Source organism: Neopsephotus bourkii, unplaced genomic scaffold (assembly GCF_033783945.1).
Source record: "Neopsephotus bourkii isolate Nb327-2 ecotype Australia unplaced genomic scaffold, CSIRO-AGI_Nbou_v1 NB_1183, whole genome shotgun sequence".
Classification (NCBI taxonomy): domain Eukaryota; kingdom Metazoa; phylum Chordata; class Aves; order Psittaciformes; family Psittacidae; genus Neopsephotus; species Neopsephotus bourkii.
This window is the reverse complement of record NW_026901668.1, coordinates 3891262-3918754: the sequence shown is the minus strand read 5'-3', so window position 1 is coordinate 3918754 and position 27493 is coordinate 3891262. Positions and strand designations below refer to the sequence as shown.

At 41.5% G+C, this 27493-nt stretch overlaps 1 protein-coding gene across 1 annotated transcript in view; it reads left to right on the top strand.

Moving 5' to 3' along the window:
- CACNA1C (calcium voltage-gated channel subunit alpha1 C) overlaps positions 1–27493 on the top strand; it is a 484424-nt gene that overhangs the window by 396771 nt on the left and 60160 nt on the right. The window contains exons 21-30 of the mRNA XM_061364015.1: positions 418–477; positions 614–673; positions 4129–4235; positions 5793–5880; positions 7039–7146; positions 7829–7881; positions 8001–8147; positions 9040–9241; positions 9703–9861; positions 12681–12791. Of these exons, the coding sequence (XP_061219999.1) occupies positions 418–477; positions 614–673; positions 4129–4235; positions 5793–5880; positions 7039–7146; positions 7829–7881; positions 8001–8147; positions 9040–9241; positions 9703–9861; positions 12681–12791 (1095 nt within the window). The remainder of the gene's footprint in view (positions 1–417; positions 478–613; positions 674–4128; positions 4236–5792; positions 5881–7038; positions 7147–7828; positions 7882–8000; positions 8148–9039; positions 9242–9702; positions 9862–12680; positions 12792–27493) is intronic.

Here is a 27493-nt window from a genome sequence, read left to right as displayed (position 1 = left end):
GCAAGAAGCGCAGGACAAGCCTGAATGGAAATTAGTAAGAAGGAATGTCATGTTTTCCACTGGGAGACCGGGCTTCTTGTATTCTCAGTTTGTATATGTATTTGGGAAAATCCTGGAATCGTCTGTTCTCTATCAGATTAAAAAAGAAAAAATCCCACAACAGCAACCAAAAACTTATTTTGCCTCTAGAGTCCTCATGGGATTGTAACTCAGAAAAGATTTCATGAAACGTGCTGCTTGTTCTCTGTGCCAGGAGCTTCACTGCATTCAACAGGACTTCGTTACAAAACCATTTCCTATATAATCCTTGTCCCCTTGTTAAAAGGCATATGTATTTGATTTTGAACTGTGATTTCCCATGCAAATGGTCAGTCACTGATCTGCCCTCCCCAATCCTATTCCCTTTTGTTTTTACAGATTCTCTTTTATTTTGATATAGTTTTTACTGTCATTTTCACCATTGAAATTGCTCTGAAGGTAAAGTGCCCATCTTCTCTACCATTACTTGTTCACAAGCTTACTAGTTTTCTGCCACTGTCTGTTGCTAACACACACGCCTGTTTGTTCCTGGGTCACGCTCAGTACCACTAACCCAATTGTGCTTATTTTTCAGATCCTAGGCAATGCAGACTATGTCTTCACTAGTATCTTTACATTAGAAATTATTCTTAAGGTAACCAATCTGAGCAATACACTCGTTTTCCTCTTTCTCTCTTTCTTTCTCTCTTATTTTCTTCTCTTTCTGTCTTTCTTTGTTTCACTCTCTTTTTCTGTTTTGTTTTGTTGTTTTGTTTTTTAAACCCCATTATTATATCTACACAAAGGGTTATTTATCTTCTGATTTTAATGCTTTGGTAGTTGCTTAAGAAGTCTTCTGTGAAATTTTGATATTCAAACTTATCATTCAGGGTCTATATAAAAAAAAAAAAAAGAAATAATACAAAGCTTTTTATGGGAATCACAATGAAAGGATGATCCTGTTGGGAAAAGTAAGAGGAGGCCAAGAAGCTGTCCATCACCCTATAAATGGCTCTCTACTCTGGCCAGTATTCTGAAAACCGTATTTGTTCCCTGTGCAAGAAACCCTGAGAGCACACACCTCCTCTTACACATGCTACAACTCATTCTGCACAACTTTTGAGGCTGGGCCAGAGAGTGGCCTAGATAAGTGGATGATCGATAAGCCTGTAAGGCTACAGGGTGTGCAGTCAAGTAGGAGACAGGGAGCTCAGTGCAGGAGCTCACTTTTTAGATGTGAGGAGGTAACCAAGGGCACAAGTCATTGAAACACCAAGTACCGTAGCGGTGAATGAAAAACTGCTGCATTGCCTGTTTGAAACCTGCCTTTCGAATTCCCAGGAACATACTCTATACCAAGAAAAAATGTGCAGACTAGTAGTTTAGCCTGGAAGAAAATAAAAATAGGCTGCCTTGTTCTTAACACTAATTTTCCCAAATTGGTAGGCTAATAATTTAAATAACAGTAATTGAGCAGAGTTCTGGCTTTCTAAATGCTAGGTTCATTTGGCAGCTTGGTTTTTTCCTCAGCAAGCTAGCTCTAAGTGCTGGCAGGCAGTACCTTCACGTTGCTCAGATCTTGCAGTTCAAGACCCTAATAACAGTATCCATACTGAAGGCTGGCAAGCAGGGTGGCCCCTGAACATTTTTGTAGAGAAATGTGCTTTTTTGATATGACTTAAAATCACCAAAGCCATAATGTTCTCCAAAGAGATGTACATGTTATACCTCTGTGCAGTGTGCATCTCTGCCTACACAGTAAATCTGAAAAAGCACATACCAAATGGCTGATCAAAAAGGCCTGTCAAAAAAGAAAAACATCTCAACAGAACCACTTAAAAATAAAACCATAGCTCAAGACACCTGTTTGAACTTAGAATTACTAATTCTGCTTCCACTGGAGCAAATAATAACACTCCTAATGAGTTCAGTGGAAGCAGAACCTAAGCAAACCCACTGGTGTATTGCTCTGTTTTTATCAGGAGAATGCATCAGAGGGGCCTTCCTTATGTCCTCCTGTTAATTTCAGTGGGTTCATGTCACCACCCCTGGATATTCGCTGAGTTCAAATTGGAGAAAAGGGCAAGGACTGCAATTGTTTAAGGAATTCTTCTGTTCTTGTCCTGTCAGTTCCTGTTTCACAAGTTGCATTGGTTTTAAAATGCGTGTTTCTCTGCTGCTTTGAATTGAGCACAGTGCTTTCCACAACAGAAAAGTTAGCCTAAATAGTGAAAAACAAAAGAATCAAGGCTGTAGAGAAACAAGCTTCATCTGACCTCATGTTGCTGATGACACCTGCAAGCTTCACACTGCCATGGTGGAGTCTGGTGAATGTGAGCAAGGTGACCACCAAGGTTTTTTTAATTGTCATCCTAAAAGCTAGTTCAGTGTCCTAGATGGGAGGCAGACATAGATTATAGACTCTTCCAGAGTCTCTTCTGAGATAACAACATCTCTCACAGGCTTGAGAGAACCACAGTTTGCATAGAACTTAAACTCAGCAGAGCTTCTCCTCCTGATTTCAATGGTGTCTCCTTTCTTTCAAGATTGCCATACAAAATCTATCCAGGCACCTTTACCACCTTTGTTATGGCAAGAACCCCTCCCCTCTTTCCCAATTGAATGTGTCTATAAGTATAAATTCAAGACCAGAGTTTATACTTCCTCCCCTTCTAAGTTCTGTCTGATTGATAGGCGGTTCCCTGGTATCATGGAAGTTTGGTGAAAAAATAATGGGATATATCATGTTCCCTTCCACCCCTCCTCTGAATAAAGCTGTTCCAGGCAGGCATGGCTGGAAACCACTAGCTTGAATGCCATCCTGAGCCATCAGCAGGAGCCAGAAAACTCAATTTCTCATTCACTCTTCTCTGCTGGGAGTCTGGCTAGAGCTCATCATTGAGGAACAGTCTCACAGTGTCCGCTTCAAGTTACTTTAGACATCTAACTTAGATGGGATTCAGAGGACCAAATTTAGCAGCCTATGTTCCTAACCCAGGTAATGGAGGGACATTAGCTGTTGTGGGGATGGGGTTTCTTCAAAGCAGCTACTTAGGTCACTGAGTCTTAGGTAGGTGGTACAAATACCCCCATCAGCTCACCCTCTTTAACCATGATAGACTCATTTAGTCACATTCTGTAACTGAACTGTCTGAAATTCAAATTCTGACCTCAGAGGTGTTTAGGTCTGACATTGCGGGTGAGACCCATTTCTGTTTATTGTTTACACAGTCACTTAAACCAATTCTGGAGCTGTGACATTCTCCTTAAAGCCAGCAGGTATTAAATACCCCTTCATACCCAGATGGGGCAGAGTGTCCCTTGTAAAACATGTGAGATCTTTTCCCTCCTCTGTTGGGTGATGTTAATAATGATTACCTCCCCTAAGAAACCACTCTGTCTCAAAGAATCTTACCTGAGGCTTTGTGAGGAAAACCAAAGGGAAAGTGCAACTGCTTCTAGAATAAAAGTGGAAAAACCTGAATAGGGATAGGAAAAGGAATACAGGATTGAGCTGAACAGAAGGAGCAAACTGAAGAGAGCTGAAATTCCTCCTGTTAGTTCAGCTCCAAAGCATAGAATTCCTGAGGGATTCTGTTTTTTCTTCACAGAGGGAAGAGAACTCAGCTGTCCGCTGCAGCTGGTCTGAGCACTGAAAAAACATTACAAAAGAGCCCTCTTTTTTTTATTATTCAATATAAAGGCCTCAAGAGGCCTTTATAAATATAAGCATCATACCTACAAGTGTCCTCTGCCATTGAAGAAAAAGGAAAAAGCATATAATTGCAAAGAGTAGGTTTTGCAGTCATTCTGCTGCTTTGCTGATTCTAAATGTTATGTATTCTATGCACTCACAGTGCGTATTTTCCTTACTGAACCTAGTAGTTGTTTTCCCTAGTTAGGTCTTTTATAGTTGTCTTAATGTCTTTTCAGTCTTTCTTCTTTCAATGGGGACTCAGCTTCTCCTTTGAGGTCTGGGGGTAAATTGTCTGCTATGTTAGAAATTCTGCCCCTCCCCAGTTATATACTCTGAGCACAACCAGATGTGTTTGGCTTCTGAACAGTTGCTAATGGCAAAGTATGTCTGTGTCTTCATGTGCCTTCCTGCAGATGACCGCATATGGGGCTTTCCTCCATAAAGGCTCCTTCTGCAGAAACTATTTCAACATCTTAGACCTGCTGGTGGTCAGCGTTTCTCTCATCTCCTTTGGGATCCAGTGAGTGAGCTATTTTCAACTGGCTGTTGTTTGGGGATTGCAGGGCTGGGTTGGGAAGTAACATCTGAGGCTCATTGTCTTACCTGGGTAAGCCTTTTTTCTCATGAGCCTGGAGGTATTTCCCTCAGATGATTCAAGACCATTAAAATTCATCCTCAAGAGGGGAGGTAATAACTGGGAAATTCTACTCTAATGACATGGAGGGGGTAACTTCCAGAAAGAGCAAATGAGAACTAGAAACGGAAATGAGAACTAGAAATGGTCCATGGGGAATCATGGTTCTTAGCTTTGTTCCAAGATGTCTTGATTCACTGTATCAGTTCAGACAGTTGAGTGACTTACTGTTCCCTACTAGAGCTCTCATAACCTCTTTGGAAAATGGGCTGATAGTGTTTTGCTACTTCCTAAGATGTTGTGGGTCTTGGTCACTCAAAAACCATCAAGAGTTTGAAGAGCTGTGTGAAAATCTGCAGAGTACTGGTGGCAGTGACTGTTGATCCTGCTTCTGTTGCATCACTCTGTGTTGGTTGATGGGTTAATTTGCTTAATAAGTTTATAGATTTACTTCACTGTATGGAACTTTATGTGTTGGTTAGGGGGGTTTCTAAGTAGTATCCCACCTGATAAGAAATGAGCTCCCAGTTATCACCATTACAGGTTAGCAGCTGACATACGTTATGTTCCAGAACTAAGTCAAATAGTCAAACAGAAGGATTTGTCAGGTCCGTTAGGATTTCAGGGAAGGTTAAGAATGGCACAGTGCTCATTTTGACCTGCTGTTTCTTTCTTACAAACCTAACTAGATTCTTAGTATGTTAGTAAAAGAAACTGTTCCCAAAATCAGTCAGGAGGGCCTCATGTCATACCGCATGGAAAAGCTTCTCAGTCAGGATTTCAGTCTTGGAAGATGCGGAGAGTACTGTTGTAGAAGATAATTATGTTCGGTACTTAAAATTAAGTACATAAGTCATCCTAGTTGATTCAGTGGGAGTTCCACATCTTTAAATTTATGTACACAATCAATTGATTTGCGGGATCAGAGGTCAAACACAGTGCAGGATCAAACTCCAGACGGATGGTATACCTTTAGTGCTGGATTCACCTGGAGCTTCCACTCTTCTACAAATATTTCAGTGGAGTGCTTCTTTGAACCTTATCTGAAAATATCTTGTATGACTACATCTTTGCTCAGTTTCTGTATTATAGATATCTATAGAGTGTTTGGCAGCTTGCCCTGCTTAAAAAAAAAAAAAAACAAAAAAAAACAATATACCCTGCCTATGTTCAGCTCCCTTCATTAAATAGCAAAGATGGTGAAAGCCAGGAGAATGTATACTGAGCCTGCTTAGATCAGGAAGCAAGACCTACGAGGATAACGCCAGAGAATAGTTTTATTAGCCCTGAAGTGCCATAGCAAAGGGTTGACACTCTAACTACCCTGAGCTGTCTAAGGCTATGTAGGATTTCAAACAAGAAAGAATAGGTAAAATCCATCTGCCTTTGCAGCACATCCCCCATATTACTGTATCTCTCAAACCTTCCAATACTTGCTTCCAGGTCCAGTGCTATCAATGTGGTGAAGATCCTGCGTGTTCTGCGAGTCCTTAGACCACTGAGGGCCATTAACAGAGCCAAAGGACTAAAGGTTAGAAAAGTCCCAATGCATTCTCTAAATTCAAGTTATTTCAAGCTACAAGGACTTTTGCAGTGTTTCAGGTAGTGTTTCAGCAGAATCACAGAATGGTTGATGTTGGGAGGGACCTCCGGAGGTTGTCCTGTGCAACAACCCTGCTCAAGCAGGGCCACCAAGAGTGGATTGCCTGGGACCATGCCCAGATAGCCTTTGAATACCCCAAGGAGGGAGACTCCATGACTCTCTGAGTGACTTGTTCCAATGCTCAGTCGTTTCACAATAAAAAAGTGCTTCCCAACGTTCAGTTGAATTTCCTGTATTTCCTGTGTTTCAGCTTGTGCCCATTGCCTCTTGCCCCACCAGTGGGCATCACTGAAAAGAGCCTGGCTCTGCTTTCTCTGTACCCTCCCTTCAGGTACTTATGTACATTGACAAGGCTCCCTCTGAGCTTTCTCTTCTCCAGGATGAATGGTCCCAGCTCTCTCATCCTTACCTCATTTGAGAGAGAGATACTCCAGTCCCTTAATCATCTTTGTGGCCCTTTGCTGGACTCCCTCCAGTACATCCATATCTCTCTTCTACTGAGGAGCCTGACTGGACACAGTACTCCAGGTGTGGCAGCCTTGGCACTCCTGAGCAGATGGGAAGGATCACCTCCTTCAGTCTGCTCAAAGTGTTCTGCCTGTTACAGCCCAGGACACCACTTGTCTTTGCAGTGAGAGCTCATGTTCAACTTGGTATCCACCAGGACCCTAAAGTCTTTTTCTGCCAAGCTGGTTTCCAGCTGGGTGTCCCACCCATCACCACTGAGGTTAAATGATGTATTTTGCTGGGATTACAGATGCGCTCACAAGTCTATTTTAACATAGCCTTACTGTATTAGATAAATTCCTTCATGTGGGCTGGTGGTTGCCCAACTGTCCGAATCAGTGCTGCTGAAAGTTGCAGAGAGCTGAGCTCTGGTATTTTTCTGTCCCTCTCTGCCACTTCCGAAGAGTACAGTGAGGAATGTAACAAGTTGGTATTCTCTCCTCTTTCGTGAGACACTACTTAATGGGCAACTGTTAGTTGTAAATCTCTTAATTGTATTTTTAGTCTTGGGATTCTCCCTTAGCCAGAGGAGCCAGAACAATCCTACAAGTTACTTTTGTCCCTATCTTCCATTTGCAGCATGTGGTCCAGTGTGTGTTTGTTGCCATCCGAACCATCGGAAACATTGTGATTGTCACCACTTTGCTGCAGTTCATGTTTGCCTGCATTGGAGTTCAGCTGTTTAAGGTAAAACCATTGGGTCCATTCATTCATCCGTTACGCTGAGCTGTATTATGTGATGGGAAGAAAACTACCGCCAAGAAGCCTGGGAAGGGGAGATGGAGCCTTGTGTGTGAAAGGCAAAACATTTGTGACACTGTCCTGCTACCAGCAGTTCCCCAAAACTGAACCAGGCATATTCAGAACTCCTGCCTTTCCTCTGTAATCATAAAAAATCATCAGTAACATCAGTAACCTTCTTCCCTAAATAGCCTATGGCATGACTTAGTGCCAGGGAGGTGAAAGGGGTAGTGAAAGGGGTACTTGCAGGCTGTCTACCTCCCATCTCATAGAGAGAGGGGCATGCCAGATAATCACAGGAGGTTATTCTTTCACTTCTTTATGTCTGCTTTTATTCCTTTGCCCTTCACCACCCTTCTGTCAACAAGTGTTCTGCCTCACTCGGTAGTCATGCACCTTAGGACATACGTATAAAAGTACGGTGCAAGCAGATGAAAGCCTGCGCTCTGAACTATATAGATGCAGGCAACTCTCAATCCAGTTCACTCACATCTACCTGCAAAAGAGTATGTAAACATACTCATAGTTAGTTTAGCAAGTAGAAAACACAGTCTCTTTGCTACATCATCTGCCCTAACCCTTGTGCTATCAAGAAAATAAGCTTCATTCCTCTTTCTTCCTTTTCAAGGGCAAGCTGTACAGCTGCACTGATAGCTCCAAGCAGACAGAAGCAGAATGCAGGTGGGTCAGACCTTTCCCAGTTAGCCTCCTTCACTGGCCACTCACTCTCAGGGCCTTGAGAAGTGTACTGTACTGGAAGCGTAGTTCCGCAATGTTCTCTTTCTGTTCTCCATCCACAGAGGGTACTACATTACATACAAGGATGGTGAGGTCAACCAGCCGATGATACAACCCCGGAGCTGGGAGAACAGCAAGTTTGACTTTGACAACGTCTTGACTGCCATGATGGCCCTCTTCACTGTCTCAACCTTTGAGGGCTGGCCAGAGTGAGTGCTTCTTGGACCAGTGCAACAGTAGCAATATCCTCATTCATTTCAAAAGAGAAATTCAAATGCAGAGCATAGTCTTTACCATTCTAAGTATTTAAATGAGTCTAAAGCTTTAAACATAGCAGTAGTAGCCTCAGTCATTGTAGTATTATGTACTTTGTAAATTCCTCAGGGCCCAAAGGGATTGCCATTTCTGTACTTGTAAACAGTGCACACCACTGTCTGTAGCTCTTAAAAAACGATTGCTAGTAGTAACAGTGATAGCAATATTTGTTACAAATATTATGTATATAAATGGATATAAAATGCCTGTCAGACACTTACCAGTATTGCTAGGTGTTACAAGTTTCCTGATAGAGCCAGCAGGGCCATCTGAAACACAGCAGTGCTCTCTCTGCAATATGGGCAGAGGTGGGATGTCTTGCAAGCCTGTGCAGGCTGTGCCACAGGTGAAGGATTGCCACAGCTTCACTCTGTCAGAGTGACACGGGCATGCAGGGTACCAGGTGGGCTGACCCTGACCTGTGTCACAGGGTGATGCCGACAGTGATGTTAACAAATGTTAAAAGCACTGCGATCTCCATTTCTCACAAAACTGAGCTGCCAACAACACAGACTCTCCTGTCTTCTGTTAACTTAAGGGCATGCTTCTGTTTTAAATTGTAATTATTCAACTACAGAAAGATTTCACCCCTGAACAGGTTCAAATGTGTAAAGTTAGCAAGAGCCATATCTTCTCTTTTGCAAGAGTTTACACTCTGCACAACTGTGAGTGAATTACTTGTGATACAAGTAGAGGAAAGTCACGAAGTTAAACTTTGTAGTATCACCTATAAGGCCTCAAGGCAGTTGCAGATTTTCTCTGCATTGGGCTCCTGTTTGCTTTCAGGTTGCTGTATAGGTCCATTGATTCCCACATGGAGGATGTGGGACCCATCTATAATCACAGGGTTGAGATCTCCATCTTCTTTATTATCTACATCATCATCATTGCTTTCTTCATGATGAACATCTTCGTTGGTTTCGTCATCGTCACATTTCAGGAACAAGGAGAACAAGAGTACAAGAACTGTGAGCTGGACAAAAACCAGGTAATTTACAACAACTTATCACCACCAAAGATAGAAAATACATTAAGAATAAGCATCTAAGAGATAAATACATACAGAGAAAAGCATGTGAAGCTTCCAACAAGATAAAACAATAAGCTGGCTTCACTGTCATCTTTCAGGAGTAAGGTAAAAGAAAAAGCCTTGCTGTTAAGATTTGCTCAAGGGATAACATTTACTTAACTATAAGTGCTGTACCATTTGGTTCACTGACATTAGATGAACATGACTAATTGACTTTGTCTGGCCAAAGTAAATGCATATGTAACTGTTCAATGGATAGAATATGCACATTTGGATTGCAACCTGAAAGAAATGCTTATACCAAGCATTTTCATTTCAGTAAGACACTTGAAACATATTGTATTTTTATTATGCTTGGAGGTAGCTGACCAACCCTGTATTTTGTTTTTATTTTTAAACCTACCCTGCCTCTTTCACAGCGCCAGTGTGTAGAATATGCCCTGAAAGCCCGGCCCCTGCGGAGATACATCCCTAAAAACCAGTACCAGTACAAAGTTTGGTATGTGGTCAACTCCACCTATTTTGAGTACCTGATGTTCGTTCTGATCCTGCTGAACACCATCTGCCTGGCCATGCAAGTAAGTAAGCAATCATAAAACCCTACAGGTAATTAAGTGTAAGACTTTGTCAGGGAAAATGTTGAAATGGCCATGGTTGAGACCTACTTTCACTTTTACACAATGTATTGAGGGAAAGGGGCGGGGACATGATAAAAAGCTTTGTACCACGTTCATTCCTGATGACACTTAGTTAAAATGACGAATCTGCCTCTCATCCTCTTCCTGCTAATATCTGACACTTTAAACAATTCTGTTTTAACTCCTTAAAAACAAATGAGAAAAATAACCTAACAGTTACATTATAGACCCATGGCCACTATAATAACAAGCAACTTCTCAATTCTGACTTGTTTTCTATAAAATGCAGCAACAAGCCTTGAATTGCCACTCACCTGAGAGCTGAATTTTAAATCTGGGTCTTTTCTGCATTAAAAAGCAAATATTTTGGCAAACAAAACAATCAAGGAAACTGGGGCTAGAGGGTAGGAAGACCCCAATATCTCCTTTAGTCTCTGTTAAGAACCATAAAAACTATCTAGGCCCTACTGTCCATCCCATCACCTTAAGCTCCACCTAAGCATTTTTGATAGGTGTTTGCCTAACTTGCTTCACTACTGTTGCTGCTGATTGCTTTACTGTCCACTGTGCTGTGCATTCATTTTCCTTACTGAGCAAAGGTTTTCCAAAGATCTAATGTGAACCCACGAAAGAAACATTTACAAGAATAGCAAATAGAGGTAATAGATTACCATGTGCAGGTGGAACATTTGCACATTTTTCCAAGTCTGTACTTACCTGGCTTGTTCCTTCCAGTCTGTCTCTGCACAAGGCGTTTCTCACCTCCCTTTCATTTCCAGTCAGTCCCAGGCTCCACCTGCTAAGCCTGTCACTGTGCTCCCAGTTTCCTTGGACACTTGAGCTCCCTTCTCCTCTACACTTTGCTTAAGAGCTAGTCTGCCTGTAACTTTCCTCCCTAAACCCCATACTTTCTCCTCACCCTGTCAGTCTATGAATTCTCTTCCCTAGTGCATGGCCCAGATAGTCCAAATCTGGACTCCTCAAGCAGTCATCCTCTTCTCCTCACTGTATAGACTCAGTTGTAGTTACCCCTCCATGGATCTCCTTTTCAGTCTCTCTTTCCCCTTTCATAGATTCATAGAATGACTTGGATTGGAAGGGACCTTAAAGATCACGTTTCCATTTGGTTGTTCTGTTACACTTTGTTCTCTTCTCTAGTTTGTACCTCTCCATACACTCCCACACCAACTTCCCTTTTGATCTTAGCATCCCACTACTACATTTTCCACTGGATCAATCCCAGTCTGCCTCACTCCCAGCCTCCTCTCAAAATTAGCATCAGTTTCCTATCACTCACTGTCTAAATCCACATTCATAGCCAATTTTCACCTTATTTTCTCTCACTGTCTCCAGTCCCATCTCACCAGATTTCTTGACCTCCCTACTTTTTCTTCTTCTGGTCTAGTTCTTTCCCTTCCCCAGTGAAGGCTTCCTCTGCTCTCTTGCCTAAGGGACCAAAAAAGAAGTGAGGCATCATAAGCACAAGAAAGTGCTCTTCTCTCAGCTAAACTATCTACCGCCCTGCTGTCATGAAGCAATAGGGGAGACTATAATGTTTACTGTGAAACATGTTCAGTTGCTGTGACAATGCTGCACACACAGGGCAGGTGGAGCTAGAAGCTATTAGATGTTTGTGAGATGCTGAGGAAGGCCAGCATCTCTGGAGATTCTAGGATGTCTGTAGCCATCTTAAGAAAAGTACATTTTTCCAAAGGCTTATACTGTGGCCAGATTTGGGTCAAACTTTGTAACAAACAGCAAAAGCCTCATTACAGTGAAATTCCAAGTTTCTAAGTAAAGTCATGCAAGTACTAAAGTGTTTCAAGGAGAATGCAACAAAAAACTTTAAAAAACACCTCAATGATATATTTTTTCCTGGACTGCTTTCAGCTGCAGTTGAATTATTTTAACTGAAAGTCCTGTAAATAAATCACCCTGAGCCAATGTAGAATATGAAAGTTCATGCCAGCTGTTTATAAAAGTTAAGCAATAAAGTTTATCAAAGTTAAGCAATTACCAGTAGAGCCTTATAATATGTACTGGAAGATGACCTTAGAATAAGGCAGTGCAATCAGTCTCAAGTACAATGATCTGGAAATAGGGAAATGAAGAGTGAGGTGGCAACATTTGCTGAAGACGCTACTTGAATTAATCGATAGCAGATGGAGAGTAACTTCATAAGACCTTAATAAAGTTAAGTGAACGGGCAGCATGATTGCAAATTTAATTCAGAGTTGACAAATGCAAGATAATGCATGTTGGAAAGATATGATTTGAACTGCTCATATACTTTGCAGAATCTTGAATTAAGTGTAATTACTTGGGGAATGGCTTGGTATCATTATGAACAGCTCAGTGAAACCCCTGTTTACTGTGCAGTAGCAATCAAACAAGAAAGCAATCCGTGTTAGGGAATGGTTAGATAACAAACACAATTGAAGACTGTCTTGTACCATTATGCAAATTTATAATGAGAGCTCAACTGGAGTTTTGAGTGTGATTTTGGTAGCCACCACTCAAAAAGCTTTTTTTATAAAGATAGGAGATCCAGAGGCAGATAGCAAAAATGGCTAGAGATACGGAAATGTGTATGGGTAAAGGGAGATGGGAATTCTACATTGAAAAGATGGAGCATATTGGGGTTTCTTTAGAGAGCCTCAATCACAAAGGGAGATCAGGAGGGGCCCTGTGGATTCCTAACTAACTAAACAAATTGATACGTCTGTTCCTCATGTTGGTGCCGGGATACTATTTTTCAGCACTACGGTCAGAGCTGCATGTTTAAGGAAGCCATGAACATCCTCAACATGCTCTTCACTGGCCTCTTCACTGTTGAGATGGTCCTGAAATTAATCGCCTTCAAACCCAAGGTAGGTGCTATAGGGGTAGAGTTTCCTGGCCTTCTGTGTGTGTGTGCATGTGTGCGGGGCAGCTGTGACGAGAAGGAGGAGGTGAAACTTTCTGATCTATTACCCCACCAATAACTGAGCTGGACAGTTGCTGTCTGGATTGGAGTCTCACATATATTTAATGAGTTTTTCACTGGAGAGGAGACACACTAAAACAAATAAAAGTAATTAAAGGCCACACCTGCTACGAGAGGAGGTTCCTAGTTCTCTGTTTTCATTAAGTTATAGCAGTGACACTACGTTAAGGCCATAACATGTTTTCCATTCTCAATGTCATTCTAATGCTCTCTTTGACTTTCCTTAAATAAATTATAAATAGCATCCCATGATTAGTCTTCTGGCCCAAGTGAAGTTAATCAAGCATGACTCATTTTGAGTTATGAGCTTTGGAAAAAAATGTTGCTTCTGGGAGGGCTACATCTCAGTGATGGTTTGAATTGCTTTAGTTTCGGATATAAGATTTCACTGATAATATTCAATACCCCAGCAGTTTCTGTCTGAAAGTATTGTCCTGTCCATTGGGTCGTGGTATTTTGCTAGTATAGCTGCACCATGGGGTATGATTATAACCTACAACCTCTTCCAACTAATTTGGCACAGCTACTGCAGGACAAGGACAAAGATTCTGACCTCACATAATTTAAGATTACACAAGTCCTTCTTCTTTAAGGTTTAAGCTCAGGGTTGGGTCATAAGGAGCAGAATCCAGATACTTAAGTACCAGTATCTCATGCCATTTCATATCTTCAGTGATACCTTGACACATGGGGTTGTATGTTGAAGAATACCTTGATACACTAGGGTAGACAAATACTGTCTGAAGCATCAGTTATGACATTAGTTAAGATGAGAGCAATCATGTCTCTGATGCTCATGCTTGTCCTTCATGTTAAACATTTAGGGGATCAATGAAGTTAAGCACTCCTCCCAGATCTAACCTAACGTCTTCCTCATCCTCAGCTCAGAAGCTTTGCTGTCCAATTCTACTGAATCTGGTCTTACTTTTTCTTGTGATCTCTGTGTTGACTTTACTCCTACCCAACCTACTCCACTTTCTAGCACCACTTCTTAAAAGAGTCGCAATTTTTTCTTCCTGAGACCAATATCACTATCCCATCTCAGATGTAGTTCTCTTGAAAGTTAAGAGCACCGTATGTGGTCGTGGTGAAGGGCTGATTTATTTATTTATTTATTATTGGTGGGGTGTGTGAAATCTCAAACACTGTCTTGGTAAATTTAGAAATATCATCTGTTTCAGAAGGGATTGTAATTTTCTGGAAGGACCCTTTCACTTCTGAGATGTCACCGTGTCTGTTAGCAAGAAAAATTTCTGGCACTTTTGCAAAAGTATTACTTGCACACTGTGTACCCAGAAATGTATCTCACAGGCTTTGTAATGTTCTTCTGATTTCATAGTTCTGCTTCTCAGGAGATTCTTAACTTTGAGAAAGATGAGGTTCTCAGCAGAATTTGTTCTGAGCATTTAGGGAAAAAGTTCTACCAGTTCGAATATTGAGCTCTGTACATACCAAGAAACACTTTACTTGACATGGTTGCATCTAAAAAGTAAAGAATTGTCACTGATGATATTGAAGGTACTTTCTACATCCTCTGTCTTACTTTCCTGTGTCTAATCTCAGCTTCAAGTTTTGCTGCGCAATCAAGTACTAAACAAAATCAACTGAGGGGTAAGCATGTATACTCTGGATAGCAAAACATTGGAACAGGTTGCCTAAACGCATCGTGGAATTTCTATAATTTGAGGGTTTAAGATTAAGTTAGGGGAACCTCTCATTAGAAACACCCAAGGAATGTGTGATCTACCTTCGGATAGTAGAATGGACTAGACTAGACATGATGTCCCTCTCAGCCCAGTTTTCCATGATCCTGTAATTTCCAAATAAAACCCCAGCTACTACATTATAGTAAAATTGACAGTATAAAAGAAGCTTTCATGGTGACCAGGGTAGTAGAGTCTTAACAAAGTCTTCTGAACTAAGGATCAGACAACAGTCTCAGGCTGGGTCCTGCCCATCCTGAAAGAATAGCTAGTGAGAAGAATAAATCTGTTTCAAATTGTAGTCTGGCACATATGCCAAAAATAGTACTAACTCTCAAGTTGCTATTTTAATTAAATACCTTCAAGAAAATAGACAAAATAAAAAAAAATGGAACCACAGGATTTACAGGGAACTAAAACAGGAATGAATTTATGAAAAAAATTAATACAGCAACAAGACTTGCCTCCAGCTGCATTTGCAATGGATTATGTTGAGTACCAGTTCAGCAGCTCAAGTCTGAAAATCAAAATTCCCTGTGTAACTTGCCACTGTCTGCTCAACTCATGGACTTGTCCAGCAGCGTTCATTCCCTGTTCCATATTGACTCAACCTGCTCTCCAAAGAAGGAAACCCCCTATCCCAGATAGCCACTTGGACAGATGTGGGGCAATGCTGGGTGGCACAATCTGCCTCTCTTTAGGTTGCACTTGCCTAGAGTATGTTCTGATGTGGGAGTCTCACAGCTTGGAGTAAGTTGTTACCTCAGCCCTTGTTTGGCCAGAACTTGTGTCTTCCTGTCAGTCAAGGTATAAAAGCAAACTGCATTTGCAGATAAAGGTTGTTCCCAAGAATACCATCTGGGAAAGTCCAAAAGGATTTAATTGTCACTTGAGTGAACATTACTACAGCACAGCCATAATTCTCTCCCCTCTAAGCAGTGAAGTCCCCCAAACAAAGAAATGAGGTCCTAAGCAATATTAATGTTTCCCAGGTATGAAATGACACGATAAAATGCTCATGAGATCTCTGCCAAAGACAAGATTTGTCTGCCATTTCCTGAGAAATAAACCACAAACCAGCTTCTGTTTAAGCTGCTTTGTCGCACTTTTCATTTCTGCCCAAACATCACTCTTTTCCATCTGAAGAGTACCTTCAAATGAGGGAGCTGTAGGATTTATAACTGACAACAAGAAAGCAGGAAACTTGGTTAGCTGAAGGTGGTGTGTCCTCACCTTAGTGACAAGCCCCAGGAGAGTGTGGCAGAAAAGAACTGAGCATGGAACCGAAGCTGTCAGAATTCTCTGTTTTCTCCAACTTTGTGGTGCTAAACTCAAGAGTAGGTTCTGCAGCTAACCTTCAACTATAGCAGGCAATGCAGTAACTGACTTGTAACTCTGGAGCATCTGCTGCAGAGCTCTTCCTTCTACAAGCACTTCCTAAAGGAACCTTGGAATGAATGGTCTGCAGCAGCAACAGAGGATCGTGGTTTTCTCCATCTGTGCAAGGTAGAACAAGCTGCTGTTTATTCATACCTTTACCAGAGAGAATTGCTAAGGTAACTAGGACAGATCCCTGAGGTACTCAGAGCTGCTGTCACTCAAGCTTCTTACAGAAGTCACCACAGGGATGTGTCCATGCAGAACAGCTTTGGGGGAGCCTCATATACTGAGTTCCTGCTGCAGGCAGTGGTATGACAATTGCTATTATATGCAGTAATATAACACACTACAGTGTTACCATTGTGTATTACATGCACAAGAACAAAAAAGTGTGGCAGTCTCTGACTGAAAAGATATTTTTCCTTTATCCAGTTTTTGCTCCCATTCTGTGAGGAGACACGTCCTTCTTCTTTGCTACTCTTAATAGTAAAGGTGAAAAAAACCCACATGGTCGGTTGCACAGACATGAAGTAGGATCATGTATGTGCCTGACTGCAAAGAATCATCATGGATAATCCAGCCCTGTATCTAGTGTTAAGAGCAAGGATTTACTTATTGAAAGGCCAGCTGCAGGAGTAAGGAGCCAAGTCTCAGTCAGGGCTCTTCTCCTAACACTTGTAGAAAGTATGTGAAGGAGGTAGAAAGACAAGGGCTTTCCTAACTAAACATACTGTTACTGTTGAGGTTGGTTGCTCTAGTCAGCAAGCCCCTTTGATACCTGTCCCTTTTACTGGCCATTCTTTGTGAGCAGAGTTTTGGTTATTCAGTCTGCAGGAAGGCTAAGAGAGAGGAGGGGTGCTTTAGCTGGAGCAGCTGCTGCTGGTATGAATAAAGAATTCCAGGCAGGGACAAGGCCAGCCTCTAAGATCCCTTGTGTTTCTGTGTGGCACATTTTTTGGAGGAGAGGATCAGTTATCCCAGGTTTTTCGCAGGATAAATTTTTCAGGATCTAAGCACTGTGTAAGACAGCTAATTTGTGTCTGATGCAGTCTCGACAGAAGAGTGTGCTAACAATAAGCAAGAGAGATTTGGGATGATTAGTGCTGCTAATAGAGAAAACCTCCACTACATGCCCTGCATCTGCTTACAGTGTGTTAATGTGCTGCTCCAAAGCAAAACTCCCAAATGGACCTGAGTGTTTGTCTTGGCTGATGCTCATAAACTGATTCGAGACTAGCTACTTCAAAGAGACAGACAGTATAAAAGTAATGCTGTTGAGCCAAGGACTTTTGCTGCTTTGTTTTTCTAATTTTATAAGTTCTCCAGCCAGTCTGGTGAGCTGCTTTCCGGTTCCTGCATGGAGCAAGCTGCTGCTGCTTCGTGCTTTTTCCAGAGAAAGCTACTAAAGGGAATGAGAGGTGCTGTGCTGTCTGGGGTGCTTGCAGCTACCACTGTCCAAGCTTCTTAAAGAAGAAATCTCCACAAGCATCAGTTCATGAATGTCCAGCTGCTGTATAAAACCTGACTCAGGTTTATGTTTTCAATTCAAAGACAGCAACTTAATATTCCCATTCATATGTTCAATGGGAACCTGTTCCATCTGTCAACGTACATGCTAACATGGTGATAGATATTCTTCCAAGGATTTCAGATCTTTCCAGCTCTATGGAATGGGCTGTTTTACTGATGGACCGCATCTACTTCTTTCAGGAAACATTTAATCTATCCCCTTGCTAGCTTGGGTAGGACTAGTAATAGGAGAACTATGAATTTTCAACCACAGTCCCTGTCACCTCAAACTAGGGAAGACATATCAGTGGAACTACTCCCATGCATAAAATAAAACACATGTTCATATATTTTGTCAAATTCAGGTCTGCATGTAGAAAGGGAATCTCGGGGATTTCCTCTGCGGAATTATGGCTGTCACAGAGACTACAGATCACAGGTCTATTCCATTTACCAGACACTGTCAGCACCTTTCTTCCCTGGGTGTTTATGGATGCTACTTGTAAAGCAGCCTGTAATGCCATCTGTCCTGCCTCAGATAGTTAGTTCAGTCCCTCGTTTATCACTGCTACTTTACTCTGAATTCATGCCATTTTTTAATGTCATTTCCATGCAGCAGAGTTCAGACTTCTGTGCACTGTTTCAAATGAATTTCACATTCAGCACAAGGCAAATAATCCTGTGTGATCCCAGGAAGAGATATGACACTGAGTAGTAGAAATCATGAGTGTCACCCATACTTACTTCTTAGTCTCCGTTTACTGATGGATCTACCTGTCCTCAGTGTTTCTTTCTCCCCCGATGCATCTGCCCTTCTTTACTCCTCTTTAAGCTTCACTCAGTCAGCATTTATCATGTATTTGATGCACTGGTATCTATTCTCAAACCTGAAAAATTATTCATCTGTTTTTGTTCCCTTTTTACTACTCCATTTCTCTTATGTTTATGCCTATAAACAGATCTTTGAGCAGTCTTTCCTAAAGCCACACTGACTGCTTCATGCTACTTGCATTCTTCTTCTTCACCATTACCATAATCTGTCATTTCTTGGTCAGGCTAGAGTCTTCAGCATTTTCACAAACAGCTGAAATTTATATGAGATCTTTTCCCTTGCACCACAGAAACAATGTTGGTTAATTTTGAAGATCTAATGCTTTTGTACTTGTTCACTCTAGTACCTTTAGAAATACCTGTATAGCCCAGGATGCTGCCCTAGCATCATTCATCACTGTGTTTTATTTGTCCAGCTTATGCAGAGAAAGCAAAGTGAAGACTTTTGCACTCGTACAAAAATGTCAGAAAACTGGTTACGATTGAATTGTTTTTGCTCAGAGTGGAAAACCACTTCAGATCCATCCAACAGGCATAGGAATCACATTTAGTTAAAAGTCTGCATGAAGTATGGTGATAAAAATTAGTAGTTTAGTTTGTGTAAATGTTTAAGTGAGCCCATAATGCAGACGGCTGTTTCCCTTTCTTGGAGTTTGGCCTCACAATTCTGGTTGTCAAATGGCTCTTACTTTGCAGATTTCTCTGCTTTGAAGGTTTTTAACCTAAATGGTCATCTAATCGTTTCCTCTCCTTGGCTTCAGTATTACACTTTTGGTTTTGGAGGGGCAGCTGAGCCATCTCCCAGTGCAATAGGAAGGGCAGTCTTCCACCCTGCTTTTGGTTGTTGCAAGTGCTTTAAAAAGCAAAAGAAGGGGTGAGAGAGCAAGGGGTTTCAGAGTCTGTGGGTGGGAAAAAAATATACCTCATTCAGCAAAAAGGAAGAGTGAGCTATGCTTGATATTGGGTAAAAAATAGTGAGCTTGGAGAGAAGTAGGAACAGTCAGGTAAGAGAGTGTGTGAACTGAAGGAAGTGAGAGACCTAAACAAAGAGGAAGGACTATGTCCTGGGAGGCGGGAAGAGAGTGAAATAAAGCCTGGAGGGGAGAAAATAATAGAGAATGTGAATGGACAGAATATCCTTAAAGGCAAAAGGAATAAATAAAAATTTGAAAGAAAAAAAGAATGAAGACCCTGAAAGAGAAAAATATTAATAAATTAGAGAAAGAAACTATTACACAAAAAATGTTGCAAGGAGAAGTAAAACAGAACCAAGGCTAAAAAGAAAAGCAAACAAGGAAAGGGATTTTTAAAATATTGAAAACTGAATTACAATCCATAGCTTTTAAGCTAATGAGCATCTTTTTGTGCTTCTGCCTTCTATTGAAGTTCTCTGGCAGACATCCCAAGTCACCATGTTCAAACGCATCAGTATCTCTGCCACAGAGCTTCCCTGTGTACTGTCTCATCAGAATAATTTGCAAGTTGTGTGCAGTGTATTTTCCTACTTCTGTGGATGAAGCTCAGCCTCACTGCAAAATACATCAGCATGTTACACCAGAAATTCTTTCCTTTTTCACCCCAATTTCCTTTTCTGGATGAAGTCTGAATGTATTATATGTTTCTCTGTGTCTTCTGTACAGCGAGTAGCCCAGCCAGACTTAATTTCAGCTGCTCCAACAAGCCCAGCTGCCATATGACCAGAAATCTCTGACATCTCTGTAGTGCACCACCAGACACTGCATTTTATGTGTGCAGTCAGTCTGAGGCTCTCAATTAACTGCTGAATCAGGCTCAAGGATTTTGGAAATGCAATAGAAAAGGGAAGACATCTTAAGCCCTCATTAATCACTTATCTGCTGTCTTTACTGTGATTATCTATCTGCCAGAGTTTCATGCATTTTACATAGCATACGTATCATGTGGAGATTTGACCATAAGGTCTTTCATGTCCACAGGTTGGGGAGGAAGAATGAGCCTCTTTTCTAAGCCCTTTCTGCAAAATACTGTGTGTCAGAGCAGCATATTTAGGTGACTTTGATGTGAAGAAATCCTTGGGATAATTATTCTAGACGTGAATGGTCAAGTCATCCCAGTCCTTTCTACCCATCAGTGGGTTGGAACAGAGAGTCATCAGGTAGACTTGCTTCTGGATGCTGCTTGCCTGACAATTTCTCTCTGCCCCATATGTCCAGGAGAAAGAAAAGAGAAGCTAAGAAATAATAGAGGCTCTTGCAGCACAGCATGGGCCACAGCACTCTCACAGCAGCTCGGCATTAAAACTTTCTCACAGAACATAGAAGGGCATCCAGCTAGCCAAGGACTAAAGCAGCCACTTTTGTTATTCCACGCCTTAAACTGAAGCTGTTTAGGAGTCTGTGCTGCCAACACGTTACAAAGCAGTGATATTAGAAGAAAGAGGAACCACATCCTGATGTTTTAGAGTGCTGGCCCATCAAGTTAAACAGTACACCTGATGTAACTGTAGAGCCTTGAACAACAGATCTTCCAGATAATACAGAAAAAGAGAATTTGCAACAGAATGCTCAGGAGTGAGGTTGATTTAGCACAGTTTCCACAAATGAGGAGTTAGCAAGCAAGTAACTGCCTTCTCTGTCATGTGGAAGTACAGGGAATCCTCTTTGATACTTCTAGATTTCACCAAGTTCCTCACCAGGGAGGTGTGTGGGAGGAGAAGTCTGGCTATTCCCGACACTTTGAAGGAGAAGAAAGTAGTGCCAGACTAAAGTTTTTCTATTGTGCATATGCTTATATTCTGAGATGGCATAGGCGTGACTCCACCTAAACAAGTCATGCAGTGTGAAAAACATTTGGTAGGTGAATGTAGCAGAAGCAGCTAGGCAGATGATGAGAAATGGAATTTCACAGTAAATCCTAGCTCATACCTCTAATTGAATCTGGGTCAGGAAACATTAAAGTCTTCCTTCTGAACACTGGTTGACATCCTGTATGAAGTATACTAGTCCCATTTCCTCATGGAAAATGTGTGTTGCAGAAAGGCACAAGCAGATCTCGGTTGGTTTCTTCATTGGTGCCCCCAGAGAAGAGGCCAAGAGTGAAATGAGCATACAGAACAAACTTCCCTCTTCATGCAGAAATAAATGCCCTTTCATGTTGTCGTTGAGCAATTGGTGAGGGACAAAAAGGCTGTTTGATCTGCCGCTTCCCGTGTTACATTTGTTGTTTAAATGCAGGATGTTCTCCTCCCTGGAGGACGAGGCCAGCAATTTTCTGCACACAAATAGATCCTCTAATTACTATATAGAAAGTGTGAAATTCCTAACACTGATCAGCCAGAGCTATGCAATCCTCCAGCTTTCTGAAGGATCGGTGGAGAATTCAGTAGGCAGAAAAAGCTGTTAAAGAAGCTGTGTAAGAGCTTCAATGAGAGAGGACCTTCTCCTTCACAGCAAGCGTACCCAGAGAATTTGCATATTGCTGCAACATTGTGACAGATTTATTTTCAGTCTGGCACTTGGGGGTTTTAATGTCATTAGAAATGATCAAAAATAATGATACGACTGCACAATGCAACAGTGTGGGAAGTACTGTATTAGCTATTGCACTTAATTATTCAATACAGAGAATTATTCACACAGTTAAAAGCCCTGGGGTCTCATTCACAACTGCATCGACAGCATCAGCAGCAGCATGTACAGGGCACAGTTCCAGGGAAAAGTGACTTGCTCTGACTCTCAAAAGGAAAATCCCAACTCTCTGTCACTTCACGTGAGGTTGTTTTTTAGGGTCAAGAATTCTCACAGATGTGAGTCTTCTCTTCATGTAACAATGATACCAGGTAGCAGACTGTGATACAGCCCCTGTTAAGAACTGTTCCTCATGTTAGGAAGTTACATTTCCTCTGCCAGATGGTTACCTGGATGAGGTCTAAGAGTTTGATTCTCTTCTGTCATGAATCTGACTTTTGTAGGACCTTGGAAACTTTAGGTTTCTACGTTTCTGCTTTCACGCATGTAAAATAAGAGTAACCATTCTCTTTTGGAAAGTTGTGGTTGATGGATTACATGAAAGTAAGCATTGTTTTATTAACTATTCTAATCCGTGGAAAATCAAGTCTTTCCTGAAAATGGAGATAACCTAGAAAAAAAAAACAAATTAAGAAACCTATTGCTCAAACCTACCAGCCTGTTTCTAGAAGACTGTGCCTTTCTTTCCAGTGAGTATCCACTGTTCATGCAGCAACCATGTTTTCCCGTGGTGCAGAGAAAGGGAAGCTATTCCAAGTCCAGCCCATATTCAGAATGCTTCCTCAACTGTTATGAGCCGTTGCTGCTGGCTCATCTTCCCACAACAGTAAATGGCTTCATTCTTCATTCTTCATTCTTCATTTGCTGTTTTCATAGGACTGTTTCATGTTGCTGGTTTGGTTTATTTCCTTCAAGAGTTATCTGTTGATTCTCATCAAGACTTGCTTTTTCTAGACCTTGCAAAGTCTTTGAGCATTTACAGCTTCTTCCTAATGGAATTTGACAGCAAAATTCTCACGGAATGTATTTTGTGATAAATGATCTCTTCAGACATAGCAAGCCATCACATTCACTTTTCAGTCTTTCTGGTAAAACTGGTGTTGATTTTGTTTCTCTTTGGTGAGAACAGGTTTGGTTTCTGACTGCAGGGCAGTAATTGTTAAATGATTGCAATGTAACTACTGCTCATGAGGAAAAGGGCCCAACTCCTCACAGGGTATCACTGTGCCATGGCATACCTGTAGGAAAGTCAGGAATGTTTATCTTACTTTTCTAGGTCAACAACAGAACTTAAAGACAGCTTTCTGTTACTCTGCTTCTTTTTCAAGCATTTATATCAAGGAGGCCTTAGGAATTCTGAGGAATTACTCACCCTCCTTTCAAAGGCAGCTAAGAGCAGTCCAGTCAAAAAATGACATCAGTCAGCTACTTGAGCCATCCAGTTTCAGCATGCTTTACTGTTACCATTTCCTCAGGCCTTCTCAACATGTTGCCTTGAAATACAGTCTTTGCAACCTCTAAGAGATGCTTCCAGGATAAATGCTTCCATACTGTCTTTGTCATGTGTCTTTCCCAGTCTTTGGAAAAACTGGGACTATAACATTGCACTTGAAGCCTTCCACATGGCTGAGTACTTGTGTGCTACTAGCCACTTTACAGTAAATAAAATATAGAGAGATGTAAGATAACTGTGCCACCATGTAGGTGGGCATGGAAGAGCTCACGGGACCATCTAGCAATTGCAATTCTAGTGGAATGGAAGGGGTTTCAGAGAACTTTCAGTTCACAGAACACGTATGACAAAGACTTTTCTAGGCATGTCCCTCCTGACATTATCAATTGTCAGCAGTAACGGAGAGCATAAAAAAAGGGTCTGTTGTGACACAAGAGATTATATCATTCCAGCCTCTGTAAATGTTTAAGTTTGTCAAATGGTGGCTTAGGGACCTTGGTTAAGGCAATGGAGTTTTCTCCTTTTTTTTCTGTGATTAGAGATATTTGTCCACTAGAAGTACAGGTGAGACCCATCGTTTGCTTTCGGACCTACAGGCTCTGAAAAAGTAATCAGAAGGTGGTCACTTTTAGCCATTGACCATGTACACCAGCTTTATACCAGTGACCTAGAAATAAGCATTCCAAGTCACAGGGCCGTTCAAGATCTCCAGCTCCTTTGTGTCAAGCAGTGTCCACTGTTTCCTGGCAGGTCCTCAGACCCCAAGGGATACCTGTCTGCTTTCACTGACATCCTTTTGTGAGAGAGAATGTGAAAGAGAGTGAGAAAGGATAAAGGAAAACATCAAAGTTGTTGGTGTTACAGGAAGTTATAATACCTATCTTGGTCTACAGCTTGATCTTGTCTTCTTATGGAATAAGCAGATTGAGGCAGAAGCCCTTCAGAACTGACCAGACCTTTGGAATAGTCTAGGGAGCTGAAAAGCTCCTCACTCCCTGTCAGTGGAAAGATTTGATGGAACACAGGGGGCCTTGTGCAATTCTCTGCTGCAATGACTCATTACAGTGACTGGTAGGTGAACTGCAGGGAGTCTGTGTCTCAGAATTAATCCATCAATGGATGTGAGTTGATAGATGGTGTGTAAATAGGTGCCGGTTTCCTGTAGCCTGTCAGGAGCTCCAAGCAGCTGCATCCTCCACTTTATTCCTTCTCTGATAGGTTCTGCTAATTTCCCTGATTGCTGTTATGGCTAAATAGTATCTTGGCATAACAGAACCTGCATCTGACACAAATCTCCATTTGGTGTCAGGAGCTATTGTAGTTTTCTTTGTAAGATTGTTCAGGATTCATGTGAATCACTCAAATCTGATGTGAGAAGGTACGCCAAGAGTCACAGCGCAGTGTGAATGTCATTTGATTCAATACCATTTTCCAATGAAACCGTCCCTCTTGCAAAATTGCTTTCAGGGAAAGCCTCTTTTAAGAAGTCCAAGAGCTGACTCTCACAGCTCCAAATATCCTGCAACATTTTCAGAAACAAATTCTCATACCAAGCAACCTTCAGCCAAACTAGCGGTTCATCTCATTTTGTGAATTTCTAGCAAAGTCTGCTTTGGTGCCCTTTACAATCAGCAGGAATATTTTTTGCTAAGATATCACACTGAGTATCAGGGTATCAGCTTCTTTCTCTCCTTTCCATATACACTTTTCAGCTGATTAAGACTGAATCTTCTTTTTGTTGTTTTAGCATACAACTTTATTTCAGATAAGTGATAGCAAGGTTCTCCTGTAGCTCGCTTTCTTTTTAGGCTGTGTAGTTACCTATATGTCTTAGCTTCTTCTCCTTGACGCTTCATTTCCCTATTCATACATGCATGCATGCATGTCTTTCCCTTTCTTCCTATGACACTGCAGCATCTTCTTCACTGGGGACCATCTGACCTACATTCAGATCCCACCCAGAATAGCCTTGATCCTTGCTGTGCTCTTCATCTTTAGAGACTTTTCTTTCAGGGGCATTTGTTAAACTTTGCCAGCCAGCTCGTAAGAGATGGGAATGAAAACCTGGGACTAAGCACATAAGTAACTGCACATCAATTAACACACAAGCGACCCTGCAGCTCCCACAGGGCTGGATGCTCAAAACCCAGCTGCTACCATAGTTGCTACTCAACAGCACCTTTCCCCTGAGGATTTCTGTGTTTCAGTGTAGATGCATTGCTCGCCAGATACCACACGTTTTTATTATGGGCCTCAGGTGACTTTAAGCTCAGACCTTCAGGCAGACTCCAGTGGACAATTTTTCCTGCTGTTAATGAGGTTTCTCAGATACTGCATTAGGATCTCATATTCACAAAAAGTAACGGAACTTCTGAACCCATTTCAAATCAATCCAGAGATTTCAGTGGGTCAATAAGTACCAAAACAAACCCTAGCTTCTCTGACAGCTAATCTCAGCAACTAGGAAACCTAAAAATGATTGGCATATTCATTCTGATATGCTACCATGTCTTCTCCCCTCACACTAATGAGATTCCATTCCAGTCAGCTACTGCATATTTATGCTCAACCTTTCATTAACTTATTGATCATGTGGTGATACACTATCCTTTGCTACCTTTGGAGAAATAAAAAAGTGGGGAAAAAATATGCTCTAATGGTGGGGCTGTTTTATGCTTCCTGAATATTCAGTCCAATCCTCCTGGTCTCTTTCTGTCCTCCTTTCTCCCCAAAAGCTTCATGGATCTCCAAAGACATCCCACAGGAGAGGGTGACTACCATTCCCCAGTAAGCCCCTGAGGCTGCCATTATGTGGCATGCAATTATGCAGCTAAATCAAGGTCAAGCGTCTCCCTTTAAGGGTAAAATATGGTATTACACTCTAAATTCCTGTACTGCAAAAACAAACAGTGCCATCAATTCATTTCCAGTCAGACCTCCACCCCCTTGGGAAAAATATACAGAACTTTCTGGTGGGAAAAACAGTTTGGAAATACAACCTCTTTATTAGAGTGAAAGCTCTTCCTTCATTCAGCTTGTCTTTCATTAGCCACCCTGGTACACTCCAGTGAAGAATGTGGCTTGAAGAGATACTTTGAGGTTGCAAGAGGCAAGTCCCAAAGGGGTTTAGTTCACTTTCGATATGTACTCCTAACTCCTGACAAGGTTCTGAGGTCTGATCCAAAGCTAAGTGGCCACATAGCCGTTTGTTGGTATAAATATCTCCAAGGAGGGTGGCTTTTCAAGGAAAGATTCCATTACCTTCCACACAAATGAAGCGTCTATCTTCTCTGTGTTCTTTAAGCTCTCTTACTGTGAATAATATCTTCCTATTTTTCACCCTTCTGTTTGAAAAACAGAGGGAACAGGTGAGGAGGAAAGTTTTAAATTTCATGTGTTTTCTTAATTCAACACTGCCATATTGGATGTGGGGTTGAGTAAAACTGCATTTGTATCCATGGTTCCTCTCTGTCACTCATCTGAGAGGAACAGGAGGAAGAGAAGAACTCTCTTAAGTCCACCTTAAAGCCACACAGTAACGGACCATGGTAATGCTCTTTCTGTGATCCCAGAGCAGACCAGCTCATGACTTTCAAGCAAGGAGCTGGCTGATGAGATTCAGGAGAGCACCCCATGAGAAAAAGGTTAGCAGAGTGACTTCAAATATGCTGTGGTGTCACAAAGGTCCAAAGTAGCTATTGGTAATGGCAATAAAAAAGGGACCTTTTCTTTCTGGGCCTGAATCTCTCCTAAGATGTGCCAACGTTGTCAGTGCAGTGTCATTGCTTCCAGTTGAAGCTGCATTATCTCAAATGGGAGCAAGTTTTACTTCACTGGCTTCAGTGGTCATCTGAGGACAGGACTTGATGCTACTTGTCACCTGCATTTTGTACCAAAAGCAAATGCTATTCCACCAGCAGCAGTGGCTGTAGGGGTCTTTGCAAAGAAGTTGCTCAGTAAAAAGAAACTGTGAATTTGTTTGCATCAAAAACATTGTTTGATGTATGATGCCAGTCATAGTAAAAATAATCACCTATCCATCACCACATATTTAAAACTAGATAGTCATCATTTTCATAGGCAAAATCTGAGCAACATGTTTTGGATCTTCACCCTTGCAGCTGCCCAAAATCAAACTGTTTTTATGGAGTTGTTTGGATTCCTGCTGAAATCCTTAATAATTCCTAAACTATGCAATTTGTGA